The 23,485-nt window shown below is 38.6% G+C and overlaps 1 protein-coding gene across 3 annotated transcripts in view; it reads left to right on the top strand.

Annotated features, from left to right (window-relative positions):
- PHF20 (PHD finger protein 20) overlaps positions 1 to 23,485 on the top strand; it is a 74,802-nt gene that overhangs the window by 5,570 nt on the left and 45,747 nt on the right. For all 3 annotated transcript variants that reach the window (XM_030009757.2, XM_030009751.2, XM_030009764.2), the window contains exons 3-12: positions 1,551 to 1,605; positions 3,316 to 3,444; positions 8,089 to 8,203; positions 14,505 to 14,676; positions 14,891 to 14,975; positions 15,733 to 15,812; positions 19,374 to 19,761; positions 20,167 to 20,274; positions 21,231 to 21,407; positions 22,237 to 22,410. In XM_030009757.2, coding sequence (XP_029865617.1) covers positions 8,121 to 8,203; positions 14,505 to 14,676; positions 14,891 to 14,975; positions 15,733 to 15,812; positions 19,374 to 19,761; positions 20,167 to 20,274; positions 21,231 to 21,407; positions 22,237 to 22,410 — 1,267 coding nt within the window. In that variant the 5' untranslated portion in view covers positions 1,551 to 1,605; positions 3,316 to 3,444; positions 8,089 to 8,120. The remainder of the gene's footprint in view (positions 1 to 1,550; positions 1,606 to 3,315; positions 3,445 to 8,088; positions 8,204 to 14,504; positions 14,677 to 14,890; positions 14,976 to 15,732; positions 15,813 to 19,373; positions 19,762 to 20,166; positions 20,275 to 21,230; positions 21,408 to 22,236; positions 22,411 to 23,485) is intronic.

Below are 23,485 nucleotides of genomic sequence, written 5' to 3'. Positions count from 1 at the left end.
AGTCTTAAGTTGCTAGAAGCTTTTTTAAGGAAAGAAGTGTTCCGTGTAATGTTTTTTTCCCTGATTTGTTAGGCTGTTTTTTCCACAGCAGTTGGAATTACTTCTAAATGCAAGAAGGGTTTTTTTTCTGTCTCTCTGAATAGTTTAAAAGATATTTTTAAATATTCAGAAATCATCAGTCTTACCATGATATATCTTGAAAAGCCATGCTTGTTAAATAAGAGTATATCTGTAATTTGAGCTTGTTGAAGGCTTGTGTCTGACCTAGGGTTTTGGTTGGTTTTTTAAAATAACCCATACTGAAAGATGACTTGTTAAAGTTTGTTAACCACCGTGGTATTGCGGCAGAAATTCACCAATACGTGTAGGAATTGTATGTTACATCAGAAGCAATGACTTCAGTTGTGCGAATCCCAGTCTACTGTAATTGTTTTGCAAAAGAATTTTGATGTACTTCCAAACCTAGAATGCTCAGGCATTTTGACCCTTTGACTCAGATTTGGCAGTTTGGTTTTGTTTATGGGTTGCTTCCCATACTTAGTATTTCAGAATTGAGGCTTTCTCTTTTTTTAGCTGCTGTCCTCAGAGTTAAAGACTGTTTGGGTGATAGGAGTATAATTGATGCAGTGATATTTGTGGGGGTTTCTCAGTAGCAGTTCTCAGTAAACTCCTGGGAGGAAAAGAGGGTGTTAGATTTGGGGCAGATTGGTTGCATTTAAGTATCTTCAAATGTTTCGGATACACTTGCTGAAAAGTCTTACCTACCAAATAGCGGTTAGATAGAAAAGTGGGGAGAGCAGTTAAGAATTTCTGCAACTTGGAATAACAGAGAAAGGAAAAGCAAAAAAAACCCAAACCAAAAAAACCATGCCGAAAACCCCCACCAAATAACCAACAAATGAGATAAAGGGTGGTGGGGGACACCCAACAGTAGGAACTCTTGTTTTCATATTTAGCAATCCATTGGAAGAGATGGTGAACTCGTTGTGATCATCTGTGCTGGATCTTTAGCCTATCATTTCACCTAGAATCATACATTCTCAATGTACAAGATAAAACCGACTGTAGCCTGTAATTTCCTTTAAGTGCAACTCGGCCCATATGGTGGATTTAACGTGTCAGTGATCTAGTCTTTAAGTGTCTGCAGACAGTACCTTGAATTTTGTGTTACTTGCATATACAAGGTTTGGTAGTTACACTGTGTGCTTGCCTAGTTAATGGTGTTACTCTGAAATATCTGGTGTGCCAAAGTAGGAGTAATGATAAAGTTACTGGTGGCTTCTGTTTGGCAAAGGATAAATAAATGATGGAGAAATTTGATGTGGATATGCAGAGGGAGTATCTGTGTGTCTGTAAGGATCTCATAAGTTTCTCTCTAATATGGATCACAGCAGCCTGCTGACCCTCTGTATTGAAATACTTTCAGATTAAATTGATGTTCTAGAGGTGTTATTGTATGATATTGTTGGCTGTAGAGAAAATATTTTTTAAAACTCTAATCTACTTTTAGTCTCAGAATTCACATGACTTATGTTTTTCCTTCCCTATAGTTGTACAACAGTGTTTGGAATGTTTGCAGCCATATAAGCAACGAGTTTTTTCTTGGTGAGTATAAGCATGGATCCTTGGTTTTGTTAATTGTAGCTTTTCTTTATGCTTTTGAAGTTTTGCTTTAAAATTCAGGTGTTTATTAATTCTTGCAGAGGCACTGTGGATAATATTTTTCTAAATTAAATCCTTATTTTCTTAAAACAAAGACTGCGCATTTTCAGTTGGAGGAGAAAATGGCAGTTTCGTTGAAGTATATTTTCTTGAATATTGCTTTAGTTAGGAAAAACCTGCTTTATTTCGTGTGACTTAAATCCTTTTCCCAAATCTTTTTGCTTGTTCAGAGTTTAAGAGTGTTTGTCTTCTACCTTTAGTGTGTTACAGGAAAAAAGAGGGGAAACCAGAACAGCTAAATGAGAGATGATCAAATGATTGAAAAGAATTTTTTCAGTAATGAGTATTTATTTCTTTAATTGCACTTGGTAATTCAAATAGGTTTTATTATAGAAAAATATTTTTTCTGTTCTGTTGAATTACCCATGTTCATAATTTCTGCTTCCATGTTGGTCTGTCCCAGTCTCACCACAAATTTGAATTGACAGCACAGTTACATGGGATGTTGTTGAGAGGATGAAAATGACATTCTTGATGTCCTCTAACCATAGGGAGGGTGTGAGGATCTTGATCTGGGGAGGGTAACTTATTGCTGACACCTTTTCACTTTTGTCACCGAGTACTTTGAGTAAGTCTTGGCTTTTGGCTGAAGAGGAGAGCAAATGTAGATTTTTACTGGTGTCAGTTTTGTTAGTCTACTTGTATAAACTAGAGGAAAAATAGGAGTCTGAAATAAAATACTAAGTCTTATGCTTTGAGGGAATGTTTCAGTGTTGAGGAATTAGCTGTACAGCCACACCATTAGGACAGTTTACAGCTATAGCGCTATAGGTAAAGCAGCACAGTATTCTTGTTACAGAAATTTTAAGTATCAATTCAGGATCCAATTTCACTGTTATGTTGCTCAAAGAGTTTGTGTAGTTGTTGATTGAATCTGGGAAACCTTGAAAGCAAGAAGTCAGTGCTGGTTGAGATCTAGCTGAGGATCCTACATGGTGCAAATAAGAACTGCCTGTAGTCCAATCTTTTGTTTGAAATGAGTCTTTTGGATAGAAAAAGGGAGGTGATACAGTATTCCTTGGAATTTGTTGCAGTGTCTAATGGTCTTCATGTCCAGTTCAAATCTTTCCTGTTTCTGTTCCTGTTGCATTAAAAAACTGCTTGACTGAAGATCTGAGACATTGTGTTTTGAAATACCGGTGCTAAGGACATCTTCTGAAACTCATGGTTGTGTCCTGAAACTTACTCGTGTTGCTGTGAAATGGTATGCATAAACAAAACATGAGGCAGGAGCATAGGGATCCTTAGATGAATAGTTAGTACAGAAACTGTTTGTGGATTAATACTTTAACAGGTGTGGGGTTTTATTTCTGTTTTTATATGTAGGGTAAAATACAGTGAGGCATACTTCATGCTAGCAACACTGCTGTAGGCAAAACCTGGTAGGCAGAATTTTTTTGTCTGCAGGCAATAAAAGTCTGTTGTAATAAGCTTCCCAAGTCAGTGCCAAAATAATTTTTAAAAGTGGTGTTTAAATGTTTCTGAGACTTGTACTTAGTCTTCATAAGATGCCATTAGGATTGTATAATATAAATGGTGTCTGTAAATACTGTTTTGCAGTCTCATACAGCCATTACCTTTTCTCATCTGCAGGTGTATGGTTTCAGCACAGCATGGCTGTGTTCATCCACTTGCAAGGTCTTCCGATTGTGGTGGGGACCATGGACTTCTCTGGATTGACCATTCCTGATGGGGGCGTGCATATTGTAGGGGGTGAACTGGGTGAGGCTTTCATTGTTTTACCACTGATGAAGATGTGAGGCTTGGTATCATGTGTGCAGATGGTCTAAGTAAAAGGTCAAAACTAACTATTGCAGAGCAATAAAAACCTTGTGTGCAAAATGTGATTGAACTTAGTCCTTGGCAGTTTCAAAATGGGCACATAGATACGTTAGTTTTGGAACACTGGTGCTGGAGTGAATAGTAGAGTAGGCTAGGCTTTGTGGAATTGACTGTAAACGTGTTTTGGCATAGAAACTGCTTATACTGCTATATAGGAAGGAGACAGAACAAGCTTGTGTCTTGTCACTTGTTTAGGAACTGCAATTCAAATCTTGGGGCTGCCTTCAGTATCCCAGTTCAGTTATACCTGTGCTGCATCTTCAGTCAACACAGGACAATCTCTTGCTAGTTACTTATACTCCCTGGTTTTGCCAGTGCTTTTTATTAACCTGCTACCTGTCCTACCATGTAGTCCTACTGAATCACCAGTGACATAGAATGCCTCATAGGAATTGGACAGCAAGCTTACCATCCAGAATAAAACTTAGTACTACTTTGACAGTTTGCATAAATATAAATTTTCAATGCAAAGTTTACCATGCTCCTTTACGAAGTCAGAAAACTATGGTTTTTCGTGGAGTTCCTCTTTCTCTATTGTGCTCTGATGGGGGTTGGGGGGAAATCCCTGGCTTTGGCACAGATACACTAAAGAGTGAAGGAGACAAGAGGCTGAATTGTGGGAGTGAATTGCCTTTTTTCTGAGCTGCTTATGAAGTACTGAATTGAGACAGTACTAAGTTTGGAAGTGGGACTGATTTAAAGGCAGGGGTTTTGGTGTGGTACTACATAGAGAATGGTTTAATCATACTTATCAGTGATTTGGAAAACACTGTTTGCAAAGGTAGGTAAGGTTTTGAAAAAGGCAGCAGTGATTCTGCAGTTTCCAGAGAGGAAACAGTAGAGGCTGTTGTTAGTGAAAGTTTGCCATAGCTGCTCGGTTTTGCTCTGTATGATAATATGAAAGATTTCTCCAGTTTCAAGAGGAACCCTCTTCTTTTGGAACTTAGTAATGTGCCAGGTTTGGGGCTTAGCACTGACAGAGCTTAAAACTGAAGAGAATAAGAATGGCTATGCGTGCAGGTATACAGGACCCACACTGTTAGCAGAGCAGAAAACGTGTTTTAAAAAACAAAAATTATGATCCCTGAAGGGATCGATATTAATGTAAGCGTGTTCTCCTTTGAATTGCCCTTATATAAATGTGCCTTCCTGATTGGTACCTCTAAGTATCTGAATAGTCTTTAAAAGCTAAAATACCTCATGGTGACTTTTATGGGAAAGAAAAGGCTCTCCCTTTTAAACAGAAACGTGTACTTTCAGAGATGCAGATTTACAAATATTTTCTGTTGGAAGTAGTGACTTGTCTAAATCCTGGAGTATTTGTTCCTGAAACAGGTCTAATCCTCATAGTGGAATAAGAAGTTTTGGAGAAAAGCCGTACAGCTTTGGGGGTAGGCCTAGTAACTACCCCTTGTTTTAATTGTGGTCTTGAGCACTAGAAAAAAACGGATTCCCAGAGTTACTGGAGTGAAAAGCCTGCTCGTGTCTCAGTTTAGTTACCAAGTCAGTACAAATTCATTTTCTGCTGAAGAAAATTTTAGAAGAGATGTTCTGGTGAAGTATTCTTATTTCCAAGTTGTAGCTGTGACTGTGTCTGATTAGTCTGGGGTTGTTTGTTAAACAGTCTGTTTTGATGTAGTTCAAAGTTCTTAAGTAGCCCTTGCAGGAGAGGACAGAGGCTGAAATATAAAATCTCGAAGCAGAGGCAGGCCCCTGTGTTCACTGCTTGCTTTCTGAGAAACGAAGTTCTCTATATGGTCAAGGTCATGCTGGTGAAATGTGGATGGGCTTTAGTGTTGCCTGTTGGCCTTGTTTGTGACAAGCTATGTGATGGCTCCCAGTGCAAGTTGTATCATATGGTTTCGGTCTTGCTCTAAGGCTGTATGTTTCAGGGTAAAATTGTTGAGATCCTCTATTGAGTAATTTCTTGTGTAATGTTCTACCAAGTATGCATCTGCTTGAGGAAGGTGTTCCTGAAACTAGCTGCAAATGAAAAAGATAGCCGGCTTTGCAAGGCATGCTGAGTATAGGGACTGCTGGGTCAAGTGAAATCCAGTTGCAGAATGTGAGCGAGAACCCAAAGCAGCCCAAGTTTCATAACTTGGGAGGGGAGAGGAAGGATGACTTTGGGGGAGGAGGCAGTGGTATGAGATTTTTGCCCATACAATTTCTCCTCTATTTCAGCTTTCTGGTCAGCTGCCTTGTAACAAGCTTGGCCAAGTTAGTGAAGTTCAGGATGTGTGTGCTCTGACAAATGCTGGTGTTCAGCTTTTCTAGCTGTAAAGTGCACAGAGTTCAGACTTTTCACGGAATCTGCAGCCTCTGTAAGTATGGTTAAATGGCTTCTGCTGTTTTTTTCAGACTTCCCTTTAGTTATGATACTTGTTTTTTTAATGTTTGACTGAAACTATAGTAAGGCCTTCCTCACCAAAATTGATGTTTATTTATAGAAGCCCTATTGTATGAGATCCTGTTACTGAAGTCAGGAGATGTGTATGTTCCTCTTCAGCCTCATGTAGCTGGGCTGAAATGACTCCCATTCTTCAGGATTGCAGCTGTTACTGAAGCGGACCACTGCAGAGAACTTAAACAATGTACTTCCACTACTTTTAGGAGTACATTGTCTTTGTGTGTCCCTACTTAGTGAAAAGGAGAAATAAGTTTACTAGCACAAGAGCCATCTTGCAGGTGTAATTTCTCCTACAAGAGTTAAGCAAAATGTCTCCTCCACATTTGGAGGCATGAAATTCTATTGCTAGTGTGAGAAAGTGGTATTTTAATGATGTAAATGTGCAGAGAAGATGGTGGATGTTTGAGGTGTGGGTGGATAAACTGTTTAAAAAAGAGAATGTAGCTTTGTACTGGCTGCTTGGATTTCCAGTTTTTTTTTAATTTTTTTTTTTTTTTTTTTTTTTAATTCTTACTGTTTATTTTTCATCAGAATGTAAAACCCCAACCATCCTGACTTTTCCTTAATTTCCTTCCCCCTCTCCCAATTAAAAGTTAGGGAGGTGGTAGTTGAATCCCTGCCCCACCCCAGCCTCTAGCCATATTAGAAGACTGAGTCCTGGACTGATTCAGATCCATGCTGGGCAAACTCACAGTTTGTTATCAGATACTTTAGAAAAGTAACTTGCAATGTTTCTTGGTGGCTAAAATATTGTTTCTTTTGGTGTGAAATCACTGTGTTGTGAATTGAGCTTACAGGTAAGAGCTTTTTTTTTTTTTTTTTCTCTCCATACTGTTGCAGGCTGCTTTAACAGTAGTGCAAATGAGTCTAAAAGCAGTGCTTTAGAGGAAGACAGCAGATCATCTTCTGGTAGAGAAGTTTCTTTGCGTTGTGGTTATAATACTCAAGGTGGTGGGGGTGCCTCCATGGCCAGCCCTTGGCAAATGGCCTGGTTTGAAAAGTGTGTTGATGGAGTAGCTTTTCCCTGTGTTAGAAGCTTTGCCTTTCCTAAAGATCTTTGATTTCTGAACCACACTTGAACTTAAGAGTAGTTCTTCATAAAATAATGTTAGTCTTTTTATAGATGCAGTTCAGTATTATTGCTGTTTATGCATTGTGTGAACCAAAATGCTGCTGCTTATTTCTGTTGCCAGTGCATGTCTCCCTATTCTTGTAGTGTAAGATTAGAAGGTTTTTTAATTTAACATGTGTCTGTTTTATACATCTTTAATTGAATCTTCAAGATACAGCCTTACTGTAAGGAGGACAGTATTGAATAAAACTTATTTGTTTTTTTGGATCTTGTGAGCTTGAAGACTACAGGAACGGATCGTAATTTGTATCTTACAATTGTGGGAAACAACTGGCAAAAATTTGGGAAAAATAACTCCTGATCAGGCTTTTTCACTAAATGTGCCTTGAGAGAAACTACTTTGGCAAGATTTCTTAAACCTTTCTATTATCTTTTGGAAACATGTCTTAATAAAGACTGTTTTTATTTTCTGGTTAAAATGGTGGAGAAGTGGGAAGAAAGCAATGCAAATATGGAAGCAGTATAGACAGTCTTCTAAAATTGGTTAAAGAAACTATGTATTTCTAATATCTTCAAACTGTATTGCATTTTTAGTGATGAGGTGACATAGTGTTCTTGAGTGTTTCCCTAACATGGCAGCTGTTGAAAGATTGTTACTGTGTGTGTTTTTGCCCACTTCCTGTTTACTGGATTCCTTGTTTTCAACAAAACTGGGAGGGGGGAGAGAATATTATGAAACTTCTGTCTCAGTTGTGAATAAACATTGGGTTGCAGAGTTCCTAACTGACCTGGAACTTGGACTACTGGACAAAGGTTGAGCTTCAATCTTTCATGGTCCAGTAGCTACCATTTTGAAGGCCTCTTTTGAATGATTCTGCACGCTGTCACTTGGGAACCTTTGTTTAAGAGATAATTGCCCCCATTACTTTCTGCAAACCAAAAATATAGGGGTCCCTTAACATCTAGCTTTTGGGGATTATGGTACATAAGCTTATTTTGTGTATGTCTTGATTAGTGATTGATATTTAATTGCATTTTTCAGGGGAATAAAATCAGCAGTGTTGATATTACAAAATGACAAAACATCCTCCGAATAGAAGAGGGATCAACTTTGAGGTGGGAGCCCAGTTGGAAGCCCGTGACAGATTAAAAAACTGGTATTTTTTTAAAACCATTCATATTATATTAACTCTAAGTCTTTAATATCTTAAACATTTTGTATTGGTACAATATTTAGAGCCCTGGTCCTTGGTTTGTAGCAAAGTAGTTAATTTATAAAAGTTTATATACCAGTGGTTCAGATGGGCGATAGATGCTGATATGTTGTGCTGGTCCTTAAAAAGAAGTGTACTGGTGCTATCTGTATCTGGGAAATAGGACTACTCATAAATCTAGTGGGACTTCAGACTCTGGTACTCCTGAATTCACACTTCAAGTTCTGTGCGATACACAGATTGCAGAGCAGAAATTATGGAGAGAGAAATCCTTCGCAATACAGAATACCCAATGTAGTTCCTCACTACTTGGCTTTCCCATTGCTGTTGTGAATTCATAGGCTTTAAAGTCTGATTGAAATTGTTACAACCTGTGCTCATTTGAGGATGGTCAGCTTTAGAATTAAAGTGAGAGGGGAAATGCATTCCACACTAAGAAGTCTGCTCTGGAGCCTGTCTTGCAGACTTCAGTTCTGAGGAGGAACACTTTTCTTGACTAACCACTGCAGTAGGAAGGGGAAAAAGGACCTAAAAGTTACTTGGGCTAACTTTGAGCCTTCTAACTGTTAATTTTAGGAAGTCAGCTCAAAAATCATCGTTTAATAATGCTCGGTGAATGAGGCATACAATGAAAATTGCTGGAGTCAAAGACTTCTTAAGTACAGGAATTAATTTGGTTTTGTTAGCTTCTTAAGATATCTTCTTTCTCCTGAAATCAGCTATAGTTGACTTTTATTTAAGAGTCTGTGTGGGTTAGACATGATTGTACTTCAGGCTCTGGAACCTGCTGGGAGGTTAAGTGTGCAGAAGTCACCGTGTTGAAAACCATCTGGACATCCCAGAAGGATGGAGCACTGCCTTAGACACAGGGGGCTTGTTCCAAAACATCTTGGTTGCATGGGGAGTATTTCTCTACTTTCCAGGTACAAGGGGATTGGAATTGTGAAAATGAGTAAACATAGCTCTTTATAGAAAGAGCACGAAGTACGAATGTTAAATCATACTTGCATGTTATGTTGGCTTTCCTGTTTAACCAAGAGTTGCATAGGTAGGGCTTTGATTTGAATCTGCATGCATCTTTTGTATTCTTGAGCTTTGTTTATACAGAAAAAAAAAAGTCATGCCTACAAAGAAGAGATCTCTTAGCCTGTTTGTAATGTAGGCTTATTAAAGATGCAGTATAGTATAGATTGTGTTTGAGTAAGGCTAGTAACTTGTGTCCGTGACTATTATCATTCTGATGCATTTGGACAATAACAGTATCTCAAAGTATAGGTGTACACAGCTCCTACGTGGGAAAACTTGGGGGGGGGGAGAATTCAACACCTACTATAGGTTCCACAGATCCCTTGTCTTAAATTTGAATTTTGGATATGCTGCATGTCCAAAACTAAGCGGTGTTGTTTGGTTTTTAAAAACACTTGATCTTAAATGACCTGTTTTATGCACAGTGTTTTGCAACTCTTTGATCTCACAACTAAACTTTCTGAACTGGAGAGTTAACTTTCTTTTGCTTGCTAAGCTTTTGAAACCTGGGTCAGAAAGTCCATGTTACCTTGACTGGTGATCTGTGTATTTCTGTTTTCAGGGTTCGTGAACTGAAACTTGTAAGAGCTGGGGGCTTATTTTCTCTTAGCAGTATCAGTGGTGACAGGGTGACACACGTCCCCAGGTGTGGATTTGTAGAGGACAGCAGACTTTTTTCCCCTACTACTTTCACCTGCTACTGTGTGAACAGGACCACTCTATGGTGTGGTAACAATATGCTCCTTTTATGTGGACACAAAACTTTCTGTTTGCTGATACTTGCTTTTCCCAGTGCTAGACCTTCAGAGGTCCGAGCTTTTCTTGTGTGTACTTTTGTTGCTATGTTGGCACTTAAACATAGGCAGAAGTCTCTTGTTTGATTGGAGGGCTGGCTTTGATTTCTGAGCTTAGTACCAAACACACCAGTCAATTCATGGGCCAGTATCGCTTCTCAACAGCAATAGTGCTTTGGAAAGTATTCATCTCGGAGTCCCATTTACCTGCCTTTCATGGCAGTGGCTTGTGCCCTGAAATGCTAGTTCAAGACTTCAGGGTGTTTGGATGTGATACCAACCCTGTGAAGAGGAAAAAAAAATTGTGTATGCCAGCAGAGTAGTCAATGCAGTCTGCTCCCTGGCAAAGTGCAGAGTGAATTTTGCATCTTTAGAGCTCTTACTGAAGGTTGCTTTGTTGTATCTGGAATCATAGTGTATTGGAAGTGCACTTCAATTCCTGGTGCAGTTGTCTGTCACCTCCTAGACTTGAACTCCAGGGTGTACAGTGAGTACTTCTGGTGCTTGGCTTAGTTCTTAGGGCTTGGTTGATGCATCAAAGCTGTTACAAAAGGCTTGTGACAGTGTCTTTTGACCTCAGAGCACTAAAGGGGGAGAGCTCTGGCCATCACGCAGTGCCTCTGTGCATGCTGAAAGGTCTCTTGGTACACAGCACTGGAATTCAGAGGATGAAGTAGTGGGACTGCCCCAGCAGTGCAGTCCTAAATGGAGAGATCCCAGAGAGGCTAGCTGTAACGATGTACACGCACACATTGTCCTGGCTGAATTCAGTTCTTGAAACTTTTTGCATTGGATCATTTAAGCTCTTCAGCGCTTGCTAGCTGCAGACAGCCTCTCTTACTGAAAAGAGGTTGTATGACTCTGCACTGAATGCCTGCAGTAGGCAAATGATGACACCTCTTGTGTTAACCTTATTGTAATGACACCTCTTCAAGTTCTTCTGTCTGTTGTACAAGCCAAATGGATATGAAGAGACTTTTGATTCTGGTTGATGCTCTTGAGCATTGAAAACAAGATTACTATTGTTAGAGTATTGTGCTACCCTGTTAAGGTTTAGATTGTCAGTTCGATGAGTTTAATTGCTTGTGCTGTTAGAACTTTGTCTCAGTGCTGAAAAGATGTAATCCCATAGCTGTTGTCTTTCGTAGTACTGCTTCTCTTAGATGCTTCCTTTCCTCTCAGCATTGCTTTGACTGCAGTAAGCTTGTTGTTTCCTAGCTCTGAGAGAGGGGGGGTTTACAGCAATTCCATTTTGCTATATGGGAAAGGAGGAGGGAGACACACTAGTCTAGGACTGAGAGATAAGAACTCCTTCAGTCAGCACCCTGGTTTTGAATTTCGAGATATTTACCTCTTTCCAGAAGAGGATGGTTTTACACTCGTGTCTACAAGAAACCCATTTTCATATTGTTTGCTGTGCTCTGACAGCAGAAGTCTGAAGTTGCCAGTCATTGCTAACCCCTGTCTGTTGAGAGTTACACTGCTGGAGCTTTTGATTGTTGCTTGGGTTCTTATCAAAACTAATGCCAGCAGTTTGGGCATCTTGGATGTTTTCCCTTGCTCTTTAGCCAGTGGAAAAGGCCTTGAAAGGTACTTGTCAATCCTTTTGAATTGAGCTGGAAAACTACTTGTTTTGGCCTCCCAATATATTTCAAGAAGTTGTGTCTGATTTCAGCTTATTTTTCACAGTGTGTTAGATAAATATTCAAATCTGTACCTGTTGGGGATTTCTTACACAGGATCAGTTAGCTGTCTTGAAAACCCATGGAGTCAGCTAAATGCTTCCTTTGTGGTTTGGGAGAGGATGTGTTGGACCATCACTGGACACATGGCAGTTGTACTCTTCTTTTTCAGGCCTTAACCAGGCTTCAGCTCTTGGCCTTTCACTTTGTGTGTCCTCACATAGTATGTTTTCTTGATAAACAAGGCTGAATTTCTTTTAAGTTACCCCTACACCTTGGCATGTTCACAGACTTTTTGGTGCATGTGTATGGATATGCTGTATCATTCCTCTTCTGTATAGATCTGTGAGGACTTTGTACCTCCTGATGTGGCATGCTTGCTCAACACTTTGCAGGCTAGGGTACAAATGTTGGAGTAAGGAAGCTTGCACTGTCAATGTGTGGTGCTCAGAGCTGTTGACAGCCTGTGAACCTTTCTTCTTTGCTTTGAAGTTGCCAGTGTTGTGTTTCTGAATGGAAGGCGATATCAGGGAGGGGGCTGTCAAACTTTGTGGATAGATCTAGCACACCTTCTAATAGGTTTACTGTTCCAGTCAAGAGCACCAAACATATGTTTGCTGATGTTGGTTGCTTCAGAAAGACAAGATACTTTGCAGCATGTAATCCAGGAGCTGGCTGAGAGCTCCAGTGCACCCACACCAGCTCTCAACCAGGCTGAAACTTGGTCTTGTCAGGCATGTTTTTCTTGATGATACATCAGCATCTCTCCCCCCTCAGGGAGTCTTTAGAAGGTGAGGTGGCATAGGTGCAGATGATATTCGTGCATGGTTCTAGGATGATGGTTCTTCTGGTGGAGAAGGTTCCTCCTTTTACTGGGTTATGAAGCAGGGAACAGTCTTGCATCATAGAGTTAGTTCGCTCTTGTCACTTGGGCAGTGGGAGAAGGTGGATTGAGTGTGTTTGCCAGAGGTGGTTATCTGCATGGACTGGATTCTTGGCATAATGTTGAGTTGGTACTCTGTCATTTTTATCAGCTTCCCTCTTGATCTTTGAGAATCTGGAGAAGCCCTAGGTCCATTGCAGTCCTGATGGCAAAAGCGTCCTTCTGGGTAGTCTCTTGTTGAGAGGAACTGGGAATTCCTACCCCTGTTTTTGCTGCACTTTGTAGGGAACTGGATACTGATTTTTGTCATTACCTGTACTTAGTGGTAGGCAGTTGCTGAGATATCTAAGAATAAACTACATTTAATAGAACTATGTTGTTTTATGTGGAAAGACTGTGAATATTCCCCCCTCATGAACCTCTGCAGGGCAGTGCTTGGGGTTACGTAAGTATGAAATATGTTGACTGTCACACAAAGAAAGTTAGTTACTTCCTTCCTAGGAAGCTGGTAACCAATTAGTTGTCCCTGCCGTAAATATCTCCCATTTGTCTTCCTCTCCTCCACAGCCTTTGCTGCATGTGTCTTGATAATATATTGGGATGAACTAATGGCATAACTTGAGGCATGTGGCATCGAGTGTTAGGCAGGGCCTTAGTCTGTGGTTGCAGTGTAAGTCTCTAGCATGGCCTATTTGTAGCGCTTTTGAACAAGTCATGACTAGATGTCTCAGATATGCTGGAGAATTTCAGTTGTAGGTAGCTTTTCTTTTCATCTGTGTAGGATTGTAGAATGGTAGTCTGCATTTAAGTCTTAATTCTGACATGTCTGGGTTTTGTTTTTAGCATCAGGCTTGATTCTTTCGAGATGCCATTTCTTTCTACCACTTGTTCTTTTTAAGTGTGATTTACCAGGTACAGAATAATTGTGGATTTGGGTTTCTTTTTCTTAAGCCTTTTGTTGAAGAATTCAGTGGGGCCTTGCCTTTCTTCCACAAATAACTGAAAACACTGACAAGTGAAGATTTCCTTCTGGCACTATTATTGCGGAGTGGAAGATGTCAATACTTGGGATGTTACCTTCAGCTGGGATAGTGAAATATGCTGTTATTCTGAAATACTTACTGAAGTTACAAATTACCAATGCAATTAAAGAAATGCATAGTTTATAAGGTCTTCCTGATTAGAAACAATGGGATTTAACTCATCTCCGATTCCTGTACTTCTAAAATACTGAGAGATTTTTATTTAAGTCCTAGGACTTTGCAGATGAAATTTAACTTTGGGAATCTGTAACTTAAATTAGGTTTAGCGTGCCTGCTAGACTTTTGCTGTTACACTGGGAAGATGATTCATGATGCCTGTTGATGGATATCTCTGAGAGAAGTGAGTGTATTGACCTCCAGGTGTTACTCTTGATAAGAGGGAGCTGAAGCTATCAGTTTCCTGAATATGTGAAATTTCTAGGTGTAGGGAAGGATTTTCTGACTTCTTGATCTCTAGTTGCATTTTTTTTCCACCCCAGACTAAGAACTCCTTAGTTGTTGTCTCTTCTTCCTGCAGCCAATGTTTGCCTTTGCTGTTCAGTTTTGGGATTTGTCCTGTGCTGAGCTCTTAGTAATTTTGTAGCATCTTTATTGCTTATACAAGTGATACATCAAATAATATCGAGATTGTAGAAACTAAAGGTTGTTAGGTGTAGTTACTTGGCTCCCCATCACACCTGATCAAGCAGATCTTCAGATATTTTGCTTTTGATCATGCAGAAGGCTCCATTTGTGTCATGTTTTGTACTGTACTTAAGTGTCTGAGACAGCTTACCTTATTCTTAATTGAAATATTTTAATCTACCTTTTGACCAGGTATCCAGCTCACATTGAAGAAATCGATTATGAAGAAGGAAAAGTACTTATCCATTTCAAACGCTGGAACCATAGATATGATGAGTGGTTTTGTTGGGACAGTCCTTATTTGCGTCCCTTAGAGAAAATACAGTTAAGAAAAGAAGGATTACATGAGGAAGAAGGTTGTGCAGTAAGTAGAAAATAGAGGACATTTGAGTATGTTACATTTAATATGCAGTTGTATGAATTGTGACCATTAAAATGCTTTGCTGTTGCTGTGTTGCCTGCTGTATAAGTTTTATGATTTATTTTAAATATTGGAGAACTAATAATTTTGATGTTTTAATGAAGTTGTATGTTTCAGTAATTTTCAGATGAAAACACTTTTAACTCCTGTCTTGTAGGGATTTCATATAAATGATCAGGTATTGGCATGCTGGTCTGATTGTCGCTTCTATCCAGCCAAAGTTACTTCTGTTAACAAAGATGGTAAGGAGTCACTTTTGGTTTTGTCATGCTTTTTAGTAATGCATTTCTAATTGTATTCTAACCTTTTTGCTTAGGTGGAGACAGCAGGTACAGCAGACAGAAGACAACTGTGAAAAGTTTTATTTTGAATTATATGTTTTACTCTGCCCTCAACACTTTTAACCTAACCTCTTACCTTTTTCATGAGATAAAAGAACTTTCTGCTGGGATATCCAGTCAGTAATTGCTTTAAGTATATATTTTGGAAAAGTTGTTTCTTAAGTTTATTGTCAAGAGATGCATGTAACTGCAGTAAAACTAGTGTCAGAGCTGCAAAAACCCTTTACAAATAGGGAAGAAAAAAAGTACAGCCATGCTTCTCCTTTTCGAATATCATTAAGGAACCATGAAGGACTTGTTCTTGTGCTGTGCTTTCTTTAGATTGCCTATATGTTGTAAGATCAAGGAGAAAAAGTCTGTAATTATGTATTGGAGTATTCTACCAGAAATGTTTTGAGGTTTTGTGAGGAAAGTATATCTAAGGAGCAGCTCTAAGCTTAGACATGCAGCTTTATGCTTACCATAATTATTTTTGGTAACTTCACTGTTTCTCCCTTACATGGCCTGTGATAAGACCTCTGCTGTTGCAGTTTCTAACACAGATAAGGCAGCTTTTACCTAGAGCTAAATATGCAGCTAGAGTATTGGAGCTGTTAGCAAATGCTCTGTTAAATAACTTCTAATCTTTAAACTCTTATGCTTTATTTTCAAACTTTAGGTACATACACTGTGAAATTTTATGATGGTGTAGTTCAGACTGTCAAAAACATTCATGTCAAAGCTTTTTCCAAAGATCAGGTAAGTATTGTGTTCATACTACTAGTGTATTCTAAAATTGACAGTTCAGGTGGCTAGATTTGATGAATTATAAAATATGAAATGAATGAAACATCTCAACTGCTAATATACAATACATCTGAAATAAAATCTGTTAAAATGAAAAGGTTATGCAAATCTTCATGGTATGATTTGCAAAGCTCTCAGGCTCATGTTCTCATGAATGCATCTCCTGAACTAAAGTTGCCATAGGGATACAAATAAAACAGTTTTCTAAAAATCATTGGAAGATTCAGAATGTACGTACTAAAGCTAGTGGTAGGTTATTGAAACACACTTTGTTTCACCTGTTTGAGATTAGTTTAAATACATGCATCTTAAAAATTAAGGGATGGGAACTATGGAGTTGATGGAAACTATTCTTTCCCAAAATAACTACTTGATTGTCTTGAGACTTTTAAGGAAGCTGTCTGGTAATCTTTCACCTCACAACTTTGAGAAGATAAGCTTTTCTAGTAATCCCATGTTCTGCTTCTATGGTTTGGCTGTTCTACCAACTCTTCACCTGCTCAGCGCTCTTAGGTTCAACAACCTTCAGCTTATGATGGAAAGTAGTAGTGAGCCATTCTAAAAAAAAGAAAAAGAAAAAAATTTTCCTGCTGATGGTGAGAAGGAAGAAGTGCTGCTTTGTACTTCGGTTTTCATGTGTGGGCCCTTTGTAGGAAAGGCTGACAAGTTCTGGTCCTATGTCACTTGGTTAAAACTTAAGTACCTGCTTCAGAATAATTTTCGTTACAGGAGTGGTTTTAAGTTTGAGATCTTGCCACACATTCCTGTGTGGTAGCTGTAGCCTGTGTTTTTAGTCATACCTTCTGCTTTTAGTTTTCTGGAATGCTAAGTTTGAGCGAAGAAACTGAATCCCTCCCCCAAAACACAAGTCTTAAATACAGATTCCAATACTGAGTATTAATGGATACAATTTAAATCTGTTACTGTTGTGAAGAGGCATGCCATTCCTTGAAGATCTCCAGATTTGTCTATCTGCAAGGCTGGGAGGGAAAACTATTTCAGATTTGCCACAAAGTGCTCTTAATAGCTTTCAAATGGTAATAATTGTGCCTGGTTGAGGGTTGACTAGTACTCACAAGGGAGCTACTTGAAGAATCTTTGTTGCCATGAGAAATATTTATACCATATTTAACCCTAAATACATGAAATTGAACAATCTTAAGAAATATTCTGCATAAGAAAGGCAAAATATTTTGTCTCTCCTCTCTCCTTTAGGGAGTTTCATGTTTCTGCATAGCTTTGGGTGGGTTTTAAAAGGAGTTTAAGTTTTTGTCTCCATTTAACCACCGGCAGGGAAGATTTCTTTTAACCCAAGAGATAAGTTATGCTAGAACATTTTTGTTCTGTTCTTTAGCATAAAAAAGCATAAAGGGAGAATTTCCTAGTGAGCTCTGTTTACACAATCAGAAGTAAAGTTTAAAAAAAATACTTGAGCCACTGGAGAGCTCAAGATTCAGTTGTGAATGTAAGTTACATAAGTAAGGTGCGGATTCAGGTACAACAGTAACGTAGCAGCATGCTGGCAGTGGAGGGCAAGTGTCTGATTCCTCTTCATCATTTGGAGAGACTGTAGCCATGAAGACAGACATAGCTTAAATCTTAGCTGTTCTTAAAAAGTCCCCAAACCACCTGATTTCTGAAGGGAGCAACGTAAGCTGGTTGTCTTTTCTTTAATGACAGTGTTACCCTGTCCCTGTGTACAGGGTGTGACATGCTATATTGAACAGTGATGGTAAAATGCTAATGACCTGCACAGTGTGAATGTACTTATACAAGGACACACAGCTTTTAAGAGTTCAGTAACATCAAGAGGTAATTCAGACATACTGTATTTATGGTTCAGTTTCTTGAGAATAATTTGATTAAGATGGTTCATGTGTGTTCCAGTACCAGCTACTTGATTCAAATCAGATGGTTCTTTGAGCAGCACAAGTGATGAAACTTAAAGTCTGACTTTTGTGCTTTGATATTTTTTATTTTTTTTTTTACACTGATGTTTGAGTTTCCACTGAAGATTCTCCCATAGCTGAGGCATTTAAGGAATTTACAGAAGACAGATTTTTATGATGTTTGGTAAAAGTGGTGCTCAGACACCTAAGGTGAAAGACTTTCTTTCCTTTTGTGTTGCTGTTTTCTTGAAATATACAGCAATTTGATCTCACATTCTTAAAAAGTGCTTTTTTTAATCACCTCTGTGCCAAGTATGGTTGAAGTAATATCATAGAGGGTGGAGCAGATTACACATTCACTATTTTATTGCATTAAGATTATTTCTTAGGACTGTGGTCTGAAAACAGCAGTCTTAAAAGGTATTGGTTCATGTAAGCCACATATAGATAGGAAGACTGGGGTGGGAAGAGGCAAGATGTACTGTCTAGTACAAGGAGATAGTGAGTCTTAAGTTTATTCTCAGAATTTTGTATAACTTGGTCAGCTGCTTTCTTTCCACAAAAAGGTATCGAGGTATTTAGCCCTTGTCTGATCATTGTTCAAAGTTTAAGCTTGTTGTGCCTTGCAGAACTATGGCTGGAAAGGAGTATGGTTGTTCTTTAATTCTTGAATTTATTAGGCAACAGGAAGAGGGAAGTTAGTTCAACTAAAGGCACTGTTGACACACGACCAAATATAAATTATTAATCCAGGTGCTAAGTTAGAAGGTTTCTGTTCATCAGAGCAGAGAACTTCTGGGACAGCCTGTAGCAGAATCTTTGGAAGGGGAAAAAAACAAAATCGGCATCCCCCCCCCCGGTGGCGTTAATATGAAACCTGATCACAAAACGGAATGGACATTGAGTAGCAGTGACCTGTTGATATAGGGGTGTTCTTCCTGGTTTGGTGTTATTATATAAGAACTATAGGGAAGATTATGGTTGAATCAGTATCAGTAGCTTGCTGGCCAGGGACTATTAAGGATTTTCATGTCCTCATGCTGAACACAAATTACAGAAGGATAAAGTTTAAAGTTTTGTTTTTAAATTTAAATGTGTAAATTTTAACATCATGTGATTCCTGATGAAGTGGGTAATTGCAGTTGCTTTACATGACTCTTTACTTAGCGTGTTTCAGTAGCAGTGATAATTACAAGCTAAATACTGGTCTATTTTGAATGAGACACTTTTGTGAAAGGAAAATGGTTTTTGCATCCAAGTGATTGAGCTGTTTGCCCTTTTCTGTGCTCTTGACTCCCACTCTTTCTTCAGTGTCCCAAGCAGGCTTTAAGTAGTACTGCGCAAGCTAGTAGGGACCTAACCCGCACATGAGAGCAAAGAAACAGCAAATCTCTATGTCACTGAGTTGTGAAAAGAGTGAATTTGTTGCACTGTCCTGTTGAAGATGCATGAGTCCTTGAACAGTTCAAGTGCCTCTGGAGTTTTCATCTATGGGTTGCAATAGAATATATGCTTTTATGCTTTGAAAAATTGGACAAGGATGCAAGTTTACTAAATACAGAGGCGGGGGAGGACTTTCATATTGCAATAAGTTAATATTCATGTGTCATTCTCTTAATTCTAGAATATTGTGGGTAATGCTAAGCCTAAGGAAAGAGGTAATGAAATTCTGTCATCTCCTGAAAAGCGGGAGAAATTTAAAGAACAGAGGAAAGCAACAGGTAATGCAAAGAAAGACAAGGATGAAAAGACACTGAAGACTGAGAAAAGAGTTAAGCAACCTGATAAAGAAGGAAAATTGATTGTCATCTCAGAAAAAGGCAAGGTCTCAGAAAAGAATATATCTAAGAATGGAAAAGAAGATAAAGAGAATATATCAGAGAATGATATGGAATATTCAGTAGATGCAGAAATTGAGAAGAAGCCTGAGAATGACAATGTAAAGAGTCCACAGGAAAACGCAAAAGAAACTAAACGAAAACGTGGAAGACCGCCGATAACACCTCCAACAGGTATGTAGCTGAACTTAAATGTTTAGGCCATATATCAGAACCCTTCTAAACTTACCTAAAGGAATGAAAAGTATCTTGCTCTTTCACAGCCTAAGTTTCTAGAAACTTTTAAAAAATTTTAAACTCGTCTTTGTTCAGGCTTGGTTAGGACAGCTGAGAGCATACTTGTTAGTCAGATTTGGAGCTTCAGTGGTTTGGTCAGAGAGGAAATTTAGGCAAGTAATCTTCCTATATTATAAGACATGTCTGCAGTAGGATTAAATACTACTATGTAGACTTTGGAAAGCCAGGTGAAACTGTACTTATGCAAGTCCAGTTTTTTAAGTTGTGAGGCTTAGGAGTTTGTTTTGAAGAGTTTCGCAGCTTCATATTCAGTCAATTTTTGTTCTCTATCTAAATATGTAGAGCCAAGTTCTCAGACACTGCAGCCCATAGCTTTGGAGTTAAGACGTCGGAAAATACCTAAAGGAGGTGAAGTTCCATCAAAGCGTCCCAGGATTGAAAAAAACTTGTGTAAGTATTTTTTGGTGTTCAACTCTCACAGTATTTTTACCTATGAGTTCTTGAAGCTTAAGTGGAGGGGGGGGGGAAGTCTGTAGTATTAACCTTGAACTGTGATACATGAAATGGCTGAAATGCAGCACCTGTTTTTCTTAAATTGGCCATTCATCATGCTGAAATTCTCTCCTAAATCTTGGAAGCTGCATTTGGATAAAGGAGACACAAGCTGTGAGTCTTGATGCAGAAGTTAGTTAACATAGGGGAGGCAGTGATTATATTGCCTCCAATATGTAGAAGGTTATAAAAGCCTTTTTCGAGCTGTAGAAACTCTCTAGTTACTAGATGGAGGATCTACCATATTGCTTAGCAAAGAAACTTTAATACTAGATAAATATTCATGTCACTGCAGTCTAATAGTTTCTACTTTATCTTGGTATGCTGTGTAGTGATGTTGAAGAACTTGAGTGTGTTGATGAGGAGAGAAAACTGTATTCGCTATAGTAGTATCATGAACAAGGGGATGCAGATCTGAAGAAGGCTGTCTTTCCCTTCCTTAGGACCACAAAGTCTTAAAACTTCAGTGCACATACATTACCCAGCTTAGGGTCAAAGTTGTTCGTGTGTCTGAGTTCTCATCTAACTTCTAGTATTACTACGTCTGTGGGACAGTTGCTGTTTAAAGCAATGTTTTACCAGTAAGATATTGATCAGTATTCTTACAAATCTGTTACTAAAAGAAAAATTTGAGACACCTGTAAGATAGGATTTTGCTCTAGTTTTATGCTTATTTATAACTGCTAATATGATTGTAGCTTTTACAGAGAGGTCTAATCACCAGGGCTGTTTAGCTTTTGCTATTAAACTCAGTTCTTAAACGCACTTTCAAACTGGGAGGGGACATCTTTAACTTTTGTGAGCTATTTAGTAATCCTGTAACTGCATGGTACTATTAAATTTGTCTATTCCAGCTCAGGAAAAATTGAACAACTCTTCAGATAACCCTGAAAGAGACCAGATCAGGAGGCGATCTTCAAGACTCTCGTCTAGTGTTAGCCATGAGATTTTAAATACCGATCATGTCACAACTTCAACAGAAATTCAGCCTTTGAAAGATGCAGTATCTAATCAAAAGGAATCTGAGAAGGGTAAGCAGCTTCCTGGTATAGTCTAGATTTGTGGTGGCATGGCAGTAGTTGCAAGCACTATATTTTCACTTGCATAACCTGCAGGCTCTATATTTGCAATTACAATCTGATTTCATCAGCAGGGCAGAGAAAACTCAAGGAAAGTTTATATATATTTCTGCTGCTTGGATTACCTTTTACTTTTGATTCTCTCTCTGTCAGTAACCCTAGCATTTAACCTTTGTGTGATGGGAGCTTTTCCAGTAGAGGGATAACTGGCTGGGGTAACTAGCCTTGCAAAAGGAGAGCTCTGTAGGTCATAAAATAACTTAAAGGAAATGTTATGGTTGGGGTTTTTTGCTTTCTTGGTTTTTTTTAAGGGATGCAGGTTATGCTTGTGAAAATGAGGTGATTACGAAGTTTTAACACTTGCAGATTGAAGAAGTAACCCAAATGCTAAACTTACAGTTTAATCCTCTTGTTGAACACTAAAAACATCAAATGGGATGCTTTTATTCTTAGACCGGGTGGAGATAATGCTCCCTTTTTCTGCCCTGTGCTTCCCTGCCATTCCCTTTCAGGGGGAGCTCTGATAATGGTTTGAGGAGACCTGTCCCATTTTAGGCTATAAAGAGTTAGCAGCCTGTGTGTTTCTAAGCAGCTCTAAATTTAGAGGGTTGCTACAAGTAGCTGTGTTGCATTAACACAAAATCAAGTTTTTACAACAGCAAGTAGTCTCAGCGTGGATGGGTATCTGTCACCACTGTAATGTGATGAACACACACATTAGTGTTCTGGAATATGCTTTTGTGTGCGTTTTACTCAATGAAAATTTTTTCCTCCATTCTAGTCCACTTAGAAATTCCTGTTGAATCTGACCAAAGGTTCAGTGAACAAGGGTCGCCTGGAAACACATCACATAGCACAGCACTCAGTACAGATGCCAGTTTACAGGAAGAAAAAGTTGAAGACACTGAGTCTTCGTCTGTAACTGTCCGAACTCAAGAACCTTCTGCTGCTACAGGTTCAAATTTTGATTTCGTATTTAATGTTGATACATTTCTTAAGGCAACTGATGCCAGGTGTTTTGTGCTTGTATGTGTGTCATGAACAAAAGTTGTGTGTTCTTGCAGTGTTAACCACGGGGGGGAGAAATGCATATTTTTATTCCTTATGGACTGAGTTTTGATATTATGCTTTGGAGATTGACAGCAATCTCCCAAAAAGTGGCAATCATAATTTTTAAATGACTGGGTGTAATATTTTTAGCATGTGAATGGTGAAACTAACAAATGCTTGTTTTCAGGTTATAATTTAATGTTTGTAATTCTGGATTAAGTTGGACTAACATCTTAAAAGATCAGGTTCTTTTGTAATTTCTGTGCTGCAGGTATGTGGTAGCCTTGATGTTTGGGAATCCTGATTGTGGATTTCTATACCCTTATGTTTTGGCTTTTGTTGTACTTAAGTCCTAGACTACTTAGAGTTTTTAGTGCAAATTTATGAAATAGTTCAAACATTTCAGTGTCTGTCTTAATAATGTATATATTCTATTTTCTCTTAGCTGGGGAGTGTACTTACCATGCTTTTTCAAATTAAAATTTCCTATACAGATAGTAGACTATGCCAAAATAGTGCTGTCCTGTGATTATTTTTTGTAACTTTAATACTTATATCTGCAGCTAACTGGGGAAACTTGAACTACAATTTCCCTAGTTTATGCTCTATCAAAGAAGCTTAATTTTAAGTAGAACAGAGCATTTAGAGGGATTTACAGTTGCACAGCATTGCTAATCTGTATGTGCTAGCTTTCATCCTGTTTGTTGGTTATTCCAAACTTATCCTCCTGCTTGCACGTGTCCTCTTTCACCCACTCTCATGTAACTGTACAAAATAAATGTCCTCTCCCTTTGCCACTGATGTCCGCCTTCAGTGCAGGAAGGAATTTATCTCTTTCCCTTTGCTCAGGTTTGATGTGTAAATGGTCTTTTACTATTTAAAAATTAGAGCTCTTCTGATCTTGCTCTCCTTCCTCACCAGGCTGATGATATTACCCACCTGTATTCTAACTATGGTATATCCAGAGTCTTTTCAGTTCA

The sequence above is a fragment of the Aquila chrysaetos genome, chromosome 3, assembly GCF_900496995.4.
Source record: "Aquila chrysaetos chrysaetos chromosome 3, bAquChr1.4, whole genome shotgun sequence".
Taxonomy (NCBI): Eukaryota; Metazoa; Chordata; class Aves; order Accipitriformes; family Accipitridae; genus Aquila; species Aquila chrysaetos.
Note: the sequence above shows the minus strand (reverse complement) of the source record. Positions and strands in the feature narration are given on the sequence as shown.